Raw genomic sequence first — 12,019 nt, forward strand, 5'->3', positions numbered from 1 at the left:
AGTTTACTTAAACAGTCCTTAAGTCTAAAATCACTCCTCTTCTCCCTACCCCACACCCTACCCCCATTACTTCTTGGGCTTAGTTCTGTGAATGAGTCTTCCAAAATACATTTGTCTCTTAGATTATTATTGGGCTTCCCTCGTGGCTCAGATGGTAAAGAGTCTGCCTGCAGTTCAGGAGACCCGGGTTTGATCCCTGGGTCGGGAAGATCCCCTAGAGAAGGAAATGGCAACCCACTCCATTATCCCCTGCCTGGAAAATTCCATGGACGAGGAGCCTGGCAGGCTATACTCCATGGAGTCGCAGAGAGTCAGACACGACTGAGCGACTTCACTTTCTTTCTTTCTTAGATTATTAGCAGCTTTGTTCCTTGCATAGATGATATAATTATTGTAGGAACTAAGCAGATTTCTATCTGTTAGAAATAAGCTCTTTTCTTTCTCCCATTGTTGACCTGATTAGTTTTTGTTATTGAGGCCTAGGAGGTAAGAGTCCAACGTAACTTTACAGTATCTCCTTCTTTGTCTGAGGTTTCACTTTCTGCAGTTTCAGTTACCCAAGATCAGCCCAGATCCAAAAATACTAAATGAAAAACCCAGAAGTAAACAATTTGTAATTTTTAAATTACACAATTTAATTTTTAAATTACACGATGTTCTGAGTGCATGATGGAATTATAAATCTGCCCTTTGAATGTAGCATGGATTATCAAAAGTGCATTTTCAGTTTTAATTTTATACTTGTAACTATAAGCTCTTATAGAATTAATTTCAAGTGAACAGCCTTCCGGAGAAGGCAATGGCAACCCACTCCAGTACTCTTGCCTGGAAAATCCCATGTACGGAGGAGCCTGGTGGGCTGCAGTTCATGGCGTCGCACAGAGTCGGACACGACTGAAGCAACTTAGCAGCAGCAGCAGCAGAACAGCCTTCAGAAGTCTCTGTTCAGAAAATAGGCATCAAAATAGTGTTGTTCGAGTTTCTTCCCTTGGCCAGTTTTAGTTTTATTGTTTTCCTACAAGTGTTAGCATTTCTGTAACCTGAAAAGATTCCAGAATCTTCCTGGAAACACTCATCTGGGTTGTTATTGGCAGTGTTTTAGGCTGCCAGGTCACCTGTGCTTGTGAGCAGCATTCTGGAGCCTTCTCTCAAGTTTGATGCTCTAATAGTTGGTGTCAGCAAGCAGCTGACTGGGTTTGGCTGCAGCATCCACACTGCCCTGACCAGAATGCCTCCATGGCTGCTGCTAAGTCTTTGTCTCTGGTTACCTTTGTGAATAATTTTTCAAACCCTGATATTCCTAGTAGTTAGTAGAATTATCTTTAGGCCTTCCTCAGACCAACAGTGGATGACAAATAGTAATAAAATTTCTTTGAGTCTAAATTATGAAGTTCATTTTGCCCAATCGTCTCGTTTTATAAATGGGGCTGCTGCTGCTGCTAATTCGCTTCAGTCGTGTCCGACTCTGTGCGACCCCATAGGCGGCAGCCCACCAGGCTCCCCCGACCCTGCGATTCTTCAGGCAAGAACACTGGAGTGGGTTGCCATTTCTTTCTCCAATGCAAGAAAATGAAAAGTGAAAGTGAAGTAGCTCAGTCGTGTCTCACTCGCAGCGACCCCATGGACTGCAGCCTACCAGGCTGTTCCATCTGTGGGATTTTCCAGGCAAGAGTACTGAAGTGGGGTGCCATTGCCTTCTCCGTGTAAATGGGGAGAATCTCTTAAAAGTTTTCAGTATGACACAGATGATTTTTTTTTTTCTGTCTTTCATTGTGTTGCCTCTGCTGGTTCCCCAGAATTATGTAGTTATTTCTCAGGAACTAAAATGAACACTAACTCTGAGGCCTGCAACCATTTTGTGATGTTCTCAGGACTTTGAAATTTAGGTTCAAATATTTACTGAGTCCTAGCAGCCTAGACAACCATAATATAGATCCAAAAAAAAAAAAAAATGGGCTGAATCTTCTGTTAATATTTTATCTAGTGTGTTGATCCCTTAACTAAAAGAAAGCTAAAATTAATCCCAAGATTAGATTCAGGTAATGAATGGTATGAATGGTATGAAGCCTTAGTATAGTCCTTGGTTCTGGCAGCCATCTTCTGTTGCCAAACTTAGCTAATGCATGTACCACGTTTCTGCCCCAGGAAGCTGGGTGAGGCTTTTCCTTTTACATGAGCTGTACAGGGAGTGAGCCTTAAGGAAAGGGAAACTGGTGGGCAGGAGGCTCACTGAGGTAAAATTGAACAAATTTTAAGGAGATACCCATATTAGAACTGCTCAGAAGTCACCACTGTATCAGTGACTACATTAAAGAAGCATTTCACGGGATGCTTTAACATATGATCAGGGTGTTTAAAAGAAGCATATTGTGTGTCAATGAATGTTCTTGATGCTGTTACAGGACAGATTCTGAAATATATGAGGACGCAGTAGAACTTCAGCAGTTTTTTATTAAAATTCGTGATGAACTCTGCAAAAATGGAGAGATCCTTCTTTCACCAGCACTCAGCTATACCACAAAACATTTGCATAATGATGTGGAGAAAGAAAAGAAGGAAAAACTGCCAAAAGAAATAGAGGAAGATAAACTAAAACGAGAAGAAGAAAAAAGAGGTTAGTTTCTTTTCACTTTGTTAAATATGAAGGAACATTATTATACTCTGTTCTAGCTGCTCTTGCTGTGGAGTAGACCTCTCTTTGTGTAAATGAAGACTCAGGGCGTTGGCTTTTACAAAATGGACATGGTAAGCTGGAAATGTTTTTGTCATTGTCAGCTTAATCATCAGACTGGGAAAGATTGGAAGTTGCCTGTGACACAGCTCTTACTCTTAGTATTTCAAGAACAGAGTCAGTTAATTCACAAATGTGGCGGCTTAATACCTCTTAATACTACAGGTAGATAAAAACCTAAGGGGCTCGAAAGCATTCTGAGCAGTGAGTGCATTAAGTTTCTGCCCTGTTGTTCAACAGCATGGCTGTCCTTATATGGACTCAGACAAGTAGATATTTGGGTTGAACCACATAAGGAGGAGGAAATTTTTATTTTAATTGTATCAACCTAAAAATGTTACTTTGAGTCACTTGCCAGAGCTTACAAATATTTGAAAGTAGGAACTTTTATTAGGAAGTTAATCATTCCTGAAAAAAAGTTCACATAAAATCCCTAGAATGTGTAACTTTTCCAAGAGTCATATTTATCTTTGGTATCAAGTCTGCTCCTTAGAATTTTTTCCTCAGGAAAGGGAGTGAAAGAAGTTGATTTAAGCAAATTCTCATAGGCAGTGCCATATGGAAAAAAGAAGAGAAAGGAACCCAGTTGGTGAGGACTGATTTTACCAGCATAGGGCTACCTGCCAGTAGAAACCAGCAGCTTTTCCCCAGAGGAGTGTACTCATTAATGATGGTGAGAGAGAGAGTACGTGGGTGTGTATGGGTGTGTGTTGGACTGGAAGAGGGGGTGGTCTTGTGTCTTGACCGCCAACAAAAGCAGTTGATGCAGGAATGAACTGACTAAACTTGCAGCTTTGCTTCCCCCAGGTAACAGTTGACACTGAGGAATATCCTGAAAATTACTGTAGAAGGACTCACATAAACTCTCCACACATTCTTGGCTGATTGGAAAGCTGCCCATGTGTAGAGTTGCGAGAAGCTGATGAGGCAAAGTGGAAAGATACACCATGCAAATAGTAACCATAATGAGTTGGAGTGGCTATATTAATCAGACAAATAAACTTTAAGAAATATTACTAGAGATGAAGAGGGACATTTTAAAATGTTAAAAGGGTCAAAAACATATAATACTTACAAATGTGTATGTACCTATGGAGGAGAAAATGGCAGCCCACTCCAGTATTCTTGCCTGAGAAATCCCATGAACAGAGGAACCCGGCAGGCTGCAGTCCATGGGGTCACGGAAGAGTCAGACACAACTTAGAAACTAAGCAGCAAACAAAATGTACCTAACGGTGGGGCTGCAAAGTCCATAAAGCAAAACTGACAGAACTGAAAAGGGAAATAGTTCAACTATTAGAGTCTTGATGTACCTTTCTCAGCAAATGACAGGCTAAACCAAAAATTGGCAAAAGTATGACTTAATAAGATTAGGCTGTCATAGACTGAATATTATGTCCCCTACCAAAATTCATATGTTGTAGCCTCCAGTATGTTGGTATTTGGAGATGGGGGCCTTTTGGAGATAATTAGGTTTGGATATAGTCACCAGAGTGCAGTCAGCACAGTGGAGTTGGTGCCATTGTAAGGGGATGAAGAGCAGGAAGACGGCGGTCTGAAGCCGGAAGTGGGTCCTCACCATAGGCCAGATCTGCCTCCAGACCTGTGAGACATGGATGTTCGTTGTTGAACCCACACCGTTGTCTGTGGTGGGTCTTCTTACAGCAAGCTGAGTTCTTGGACAGTACTGTCAGCTGGCTTGACCTGACGGACGTGTAAAACACTACACCAGTGACTACAGAATACACATTCTTGTAGAGCCTGCATGGAACATTATCTAGAAGGGACCATGAGCTGGATCATAAAACATGTTTCAAAAATTTTAAAGGATTGAAAGCATACCAAGTTTGTTCTTTGAACACAATAGGATTAGATTAGAAATTAGAAATCAGCAGAAGGAAATCTAGAAAATTCCCAAATATTTGGAAATGAAGCAGTACATTTCTCAATAACCCATGGATCAAAGAAGACTTCAGAAGAACAATTAGAAAAATCTTGTACCGAATAAAAACAAAAATAATATATTAAAATTTATGGGATATAGATAAGGTAGTTATTAGGAAATTTACAGATTTTTAAACATGTATTAGAAATATGCATGTTTAAATTCATAAAAATGAATGCATTTTTCCACTTCAGAAATTTAGAAGAAGAGCAAATCAAGCCTGAAGTAAATAGAGGAAATAATAAAGATCAAAACAGAATTCAGTGAGTGAAAAAGACAGAATGCCAGTACTGTACTGAGTGATGTTTGAGACACCTGTGGCAAAATTTTGTATACTTGGAAGTTTTTCTGTTTAAATTTAGTTGATACTTTCCCTGGCAATGCAAAATTAATGACAGCTGCTCTTTGAATTACGCAAAGCCGGCTTTCACAGTATGACCTCTAGGCAAGAAGCATCAGCATCACCTGTTAACTTTTTAGAAATGCTGGTGCTCTGTTCCCATGCCAGACCTACCAATTCAGAAACTCTGAGGGAGGGACACCACAGTCTTTTTTTTAGCAAGACCTGTAGGTCGTTCTGATGTGCACTTAAGTCTGGGAATCACTGCTCTAAGGCCTTGGATTTAATGAGTGGAGCAGCAAAAACTTATGGCACCTGCCTTCCTTCTTGGTGGATTAGCAGTGATTTGTGAACCCAATATAAGGTGGCACATTCTAAAGAAAAGGCAATACTGACATTTTTGTGGGGGTTTTGGCCGTGCCACATGACTACGGGATATCAGTTCCCTGACCAGGGACTGAACCCAGGCCTTCCTTAGTGAAAGTGTCAAGTTCTAACCTCTGGACTGCCAGGGAGTTCCCTGTATTGACGTTTTAAAGACTGCTGGTCACTGTGCTAATTGATCCTTAGATACCAGGAAATATTTTCGATGACTTAATCTATGATGAATACCTGTGGTTGAAAAGCAGAGCCACGTAAAGAAAAAAGCTAGGAGACTTGCATTTCCTTTCTCAACGTTGTACCTGTCTTCCGAGCCTGGGAGGCTTTGCTGACAAGAAGAAAGAAAGACTGCTGCAAAGAACTGCTTTCTGAGGCTGCCAGAGCATCCCTGTTAGTAATTACTCACCTTTTGCACTAATTCAGAGACTGTTTCCCCAGCATGAGACTGGAGGTAGCTAGGAAGTGGTGCTTTGCTGTAGAATGTGAGGTCAGCACTGGAAGGACGGGGTACGAAAAGCTTAAAAGCAGAGAACTCTGAAGGTTGTTGTAACTAGTTATTTATGAGTATTGAAAGACGGCAAAATGCTGGAGAGAATGGTGGTTTTATGTCAGTCAGCCTTCTCTGTCTTTAAGTCGCAGAGTAGGTTTCTTAATAATCAGTGGAAATTGAGGGAGACAAGATGTCACACACCCTGTTTTTATATTAAACGCCAGAACTAACTATTCCTACTTGGGTCAGTAAGCAAAAGTAAGACTGCATAAACGTGGGCAGATTGTATGCAGATACCATTGCTCCTTCTTCCAAAACGATTTAAATGACGGAAGGTGGCTTTTAAAACAAAACAAAAAACAAACACAAAAGCATTCACTCCCCTCAAAAAGAGTGAAGGAAATAGTGGAGGAGAAGATGATGGCAGTTAAAATTTGGAAGCTAGTAAAATTGATAGATAAGTTGCTAATGCTGGCTTTAAGGCTGGCGTCATATAAAGACCTTAGCAGGCCATTTACTGTCGAGAAAGGTGCAAGCATTAGAATGCCATGTACACCTGAAAAATGAAGGTGCATGCAAGACTGGAAACAAAAAGTTTAGTTGAAAGTCTAAATTTAAAGGAGTTGAACCTCTAGATTACCTCCCCACCCTTCCTCTGACTGCTCATCCCTGAAGTGTTCAGACCCAGGGAGAGCAGGCTGACCTAAGGGTTGGAGTATGGTTCTGAAGAGGGGAGTTACGAAAGGATTTATACCAGATAGTGAGACCCCTGATCTTCTAAACTTCTCATCTCCTAGAATAGCTTTTAATTTTGAGACAGGGAGAATTTTTCTCTTGAGAAATGCAGCAGGCAGTGGGGGAAAACTGAAGATAACATCTGGTCCTCAATGAAATCTGTCATTCAGCCAGCTCTATGTATGCATGGAGAGCTTCCAGTCAGCTTTTTAAGTGTTCTAACGTTTTAAATAGAAGCTGATATTTATTTAAATGGGACAAAATATTTAAGTGAAATCTCTCTAAGAACCTTAGCGGAAACAGAAAAAGTGAAGGCTGCAGGAGAAAATATTAGACTTCAAGGCCTGGAATTAGTTCTCTGTGGCTCCACACTTTTCCCTCTTTTTTCATGAAAGATAGCACATGTTTGTACCTGAGTTGTTTTATCAGCCTGTTTCCTGTCTCTAGAGTTTGGGGGGGTTACCAGCCTTTTTTCATTTTGTACTCTTTCTCTCCCTTTCAGGCCAGTGTTCCTGCTGATATAAAATTCTCAAGAACCTTGTGAATCTACTGCATATGTCACAAGGATTCATTTGATTAATCAACTACTAGATAACATTTTCCACCAAAATTGCCAAAACTTTTAAAAAAATTTATAATACCAGTATTAGAGAATGAATGGATAAACAGACCCCCACTCCCTTGTAGCCAAATAGTGATGGATTTAAATTGGTATAGACTTTGGGGGTCAGTTTGGAACACGCATTTAAAGACATTTAATGTACTTATTTCCAGATCTTCCATTCATTAAAAATTATCCAAAGGAAGTAATCAAAGAAATGGGCAAAGCTTTTTACTAAAAAAAAAAAACTATGGTGTTTGTAAATGATGGCTTATATGTTGTTTAGTTGCTAAGTCATGTCTGACTCTTTGTGACCCCATGGACTGTATAGCATGCTAGGCTTCCCTGTTCTTTACTATCTCCCAGAGTTTGCTCAGATTCATGTCCATTGAGTTGATGATGCTATCTAATCATCTCATCCTCTGCCACCCTCTCCTCTTTTTGCCTTCAGTCCTTCCCAGCATCAAAGTCTTTTCCATTGGTAGGTCTTCGCATCAGATGGCCAAAGTATTGGAGCTTCAGCATCAGTCCTTTCAATTAGTATTCAGGGTTGATTTCCTTTAGCATTGTTTGGTTTGATCTCCTTCCAGTCCAAGGGGCTCTCAAGACTTCTCCAGCACCACAGTTTGAAGACATTAGTTCTTCAGTGCACAGCTTTCTCTATGGTCCAACTTTGACATCCATACATGGCTACTGGATAAACCATAGCTTTGACTATATAGACCTTTGTTGGCAAAGTGACATCTTTGCTTTTTAATACACTGTTTAGGTTTGTTTTAGCTTTCCTTTCAAGGAGTAAGCATCTTTTAATTTCATGGCTGCAGTCATCTGCGGTGATTTTCGAGCCCAAGAAAATAAAATCTGTCACTGCTACCACTTTTTTCCCATCTATTTGCCATGATTGATGGGACCAGATGCCATGATCTTAGTTTTTTGAATGATGACTTTTAAGCCCACTGTTTCACTCTTGTCTTTCATCCTCATTAAGAGACTCTTTAGTTTCTCTTCACTTTCTGCCATTAGAGTGGTATCATCTGCATATCTGAAGTTGTTGATATTTCTCCTGGCAATCTTGATTCCAGCTTGTGATATGGAAACCATTAAAAAATATATTTTAGCAAAACTAAAAATCTTCTTGAAAAGCATTTGATCTCAGAGGAAATTTTTATGATATTAAGTGTATAAAGATATAGTTTCTGGGCTTCTCTGATAGCTCAGACAGTAAAGAATCTGCCTGCATTGCAGGAGGCACAGGTTTGATCCCTGGAGAAGGAAATGGCAACCCATTCCAGTATTCTTTCCTGGACAATTCCATGGACAGAGGAGACTGGCAGACTACAGTCCTTGGGGTCGCAAAGAATCGGTCACGACTGAGTGACTTAATACTTTTCATATATAGTTTACAGTATACTGTGTGAAATACATGTTGCATATCTCCTTAGTTCTAAGATTCCATTCATTGTGACATAACCATGTTAATAACAGTCAGAAGAAAGAAATTTCAGAGGTATTAAGATGGAAAGAAAGTACATACAAGATTTATCTCTAGAATCACATGATTTATGAGTGGCCTGTTTTCTTCTTTATACCTTTCTGTATCATCCAAAATGACTACAGTGAGCATATATTATTAAGGTGATTATTTTTATTCTGTAGATACTTTATTTATGTATTTATTTAAATTAATGGCAGTTGGCTGTAATTTAAAAAGACAATTTCGAGTGGAGACTATTGGCAATGTGGATATCATACTATTTGTCCTGAATCCTGCCTTGGAGTATCTGGAAAAGAATTAAATGTATTAGTATGTGTAGTTTTAATTCTGCATCTGATTCCCACATCCCTTTCATGGGGACATTTTTCTCTTTTTTACCTAAGAAGCTGAAAAGAGTGAAGATTCCTCAGGAGCTGCAGGCCTCTCAGGCTTACATCGCACATATAGCCAGGACTGCAGCTTTAAGAACAGCATGTACCATGTTGGAGATTACGTCTATGTGGAGCCCTCAGAGGCCAATCTACAACCTCATATCGTCTGTATTGAGAGACTATGGGAAGATTCTGCTGGTAAGTTCCTTTTAAATTGGGGAGCAAATTGGTGAGCTGTGATTATTTTACTCCTTGTTTCTCAGGGAAGGAAATTGTAACTCAGACATTTTACGCCTTTCCACAGTAGTTGTTTTACGCTCTTAATAAGTACAATTCAGTACCCACTATATAAAGAACATAGGATCAAGCACTGTTGGGCAGTGGCATAGCTGAGTCAAAAGAAAGGTAACTTCTTGAAGTCTAGATGAGAGTCATTCATTCAACTGATACTTATTTAAAAAATCCAAAAGCCAAACCCTGTAGGATGGCTGAGATTCAGAAGAACAAAAAGTCTGTGTTTTGTCCCTGGCAAAACCACTCTGGTAAAAGTCACAAATAAAGAAGAAATTGTTATAGAGAGACATTTGGCTTAGAATTTGATTTCAAAAAGGCTTCCTAGAACAGTTGGCTTTAACTTGAAACATAGAGAATGAATAGGAGTTAATGAAGCCAAAACCAAGCAGAAGTGTGATCCAGACAATCCAGTTCTTTCAGCTGTTCATCATATAAAATACCTTTGTATTCTTTAACCCAAGTGCTACATATGTCCTTTAGTATATCTTACATCCTTATTAAAGCACACAGCTTAAGCTGTGTCCTGACCCAGCAGAGTAGAGTAGGTCCCATCACCTTCCTTGTTCTATTTATTTTACATCTTTTACTGTAAGGGGGAAAGTAGCATTTTTAGGTGTCATTGCACTTTATTATTTTAAAGTATTGTTTCTTCTAAGATAACTCTATTAAGGAACCATGGCCTAAAAGCACATTGCTCGGTTCAGCTCATGGCAGAATGGATGGAGTATTTGCTCATTTTACAAAGAATATGTTATTTCCATTAATGGTAATTCTCTCTCTTTTTCCCTCTTTGTTTTTGAGGCGAAAAATGGTTGTATGGCTGTTGGTTTTATCGGCCAAATGAAACATTCCATTTGGCTACACGAAAATTTCTAGAAAAAGAAGTTTTTAAGAGTGACTATTACAATAAAGTTCCTGTTAGTAAAATTCTAGGAAAATGTGTGGTCATGTTTGTCAAGGTAAGAAACTTACTAATCCCCAAACAGTAAATTATTTCATGGAGTTCACAACCACAGAAAATTGATATTTACGAAATGAATAGTTGTGTTTAAAACTTTGAATTTTTTTAGGCTATGTCTCTGGCTTTATGTAAAGATTTGAGGAAAAATAAATCTGAGCGTAAAGGTGAAAGACCCTTAGTTGCCTATGCTATATAGGCATATGCTGCTGCCAGGTCACTTCAGTCGTGTCCGACTCTGTGCGACTCCATAGACGGCAGCCCACCAGACTTCCCCGTCCCTGGGATTCTCCAGGCAAGAACACTGGAGTGGGTTGCCATTTCCTTCTCCAATGCATGAAAGTGAAAAGTGAAAGTGAAGTCACTCCGTCGTGTCCAACTCTTAGTGACCCTGTGGACTGCAGCCTACCAGGCTCCTCCATCCATGGGCTTTTCCAGGCAAGAGTACTGAAGAGGGGTGCCATTGCCTTCTCCGATAGTATATGCAGTTAGCTTAAATTTTTTTATATTGCCAGACAAATTTTTAAGGATGACATTTTCTGAAGAATCATTAAATTTTCAGTGTGGTTTTAGGTAATATGGTGTATTTTTTGTTTGTCTGTCTACTATAGGCACAGGCTCAAAGATTTAAAGAACTAGCTGTCTGAAATACTAATGTACTGTCATAGGGGCAGTTGGTAAAACTTCAGGTCAGTTCAGTCACTCAGTTGTGTCCGACTTTTTGCGACTCCATGGACTGCAGCACGCCAGGCCTCCCTGTTCATCAGGGAGGCAAACTAAATAAGCTAAATAGAATATACTGAGTAATGGCATTCTATATAAGAAAATACTCCTGATCTCTAACCATTTATCATTTGTTGTTAGTTGTCAAAAAGTCTTAACACTTTACCTTTTATTTCTTTGCTTGGTTGGTGTTTTTGTCTGTTTTCTGGTTGCTTGGTTTTCAGAAAATTCACCTAATTGATTTTATTCTTATATCCACCAGGAATACTTTAAATTATGCCCAGAAAATTTTCGAGATGAGGATGTTTTTGTCTGTGAATCACGATATTCTGCCAAAACCAAATCTTTTAAGAAAATTAAACTGTGGACCATGCCCATCAGCTCAGTTAGGTTTGTCCCTCGAGATGTGCCCTTGCCTGTGGTCCGGGTGGCCTCTGTATTTGCAAATGCAGATAAAGGGGATGATGAGAAGAATACAGACAACTCAGAGGACAGTCGAACTGAAGACAGTTGTAACTTGGAAAAGGTATGTAGATAATAGCCACACAGAAAAGAATTTTAATTTCAAAACACCCCTTCTCAAAAATAAATGAATAAAATATTCAACTTCAGGATTAGAAAAAGAGCAATAATATAAAATTTTAGCCTAACAAAAAGAAGGGAACTATAAAGGAAAGAAAAATTAATACTTGGAAAACATAATAGCAGAACTGAAAAGGAGACTTTGATGGGTTCAGTGAGATAAACTACCAGTTATCCTAATAAAGGAAAAAGAAAGGAATTAAGCTCAACATATAAAATATAGAGGAAATTTAAAGACTTGTGTGTTTCTGTTAATAAATTTGAAAACCTGAATGAGGGCATTCCCTGGCAGTTCAGAGGTTAGGATTTTGCACTTTCATCGGCGAGGGTCTGGGTTCAGTCCCTGGTTGGGGAACTAAGATCTCACAAGCCT

General features: G+C 39.4%; 1 protein-coding gene across 29 annotated transcripts in view; it reads left to right on the top strand.

Annotated features, from left to right (window-relative positions):
* PBRM1 (polybromo 1) overlaps positions 1 to 12,019 on the top strand; it is a 104,851-nt gene that overhangs the window by 60,382 nt on the left and 32,450 nt on the right. For 19 of the 29 annotated variants that reach the window (XM_061128387.1, XM_061128380.1, XM_061128392.1 and 16 more), the window contains 4 exons: positions 2,403 to 2,614; positions 9,102 to 9,287; positions 10,185 to 10,342; positions 11,327 to 11,590. In XM_061128387.1, coding sequence (XP_060984370.1) covers positions 2,403 to 2,614; positions 9,102 to 9,287; positions 10,185 to 10,342; positions 11,327 to 11,590 — 820 coding nt within the window. The remainder of the gene's footprint in view (positions 1 to 2,402; positions 2,615 to 9,101; positions 9,288 to 10,184; positions 10,343 to 11,326; positions 11,591 to 12,019) is intronic. The other 10 variants (XM_061128381.1, XM_061128403.1, XM_061128385.1 and 7 more) reach the window with 1 other exon arrangement.

Source organism: Dama dama, chromosome 24 (assembly GCF_033118175.1).
Source record: "Dama dama isolate Ldn47 chromosome 24, ASM3311817v1, whole genome shotgun sequence".
Lineage (NCBI taxonomy): Eukaryota > Metazoa > Chordata > Mammalia > Artiodactyla > Cervidae > Dama > Dama dama.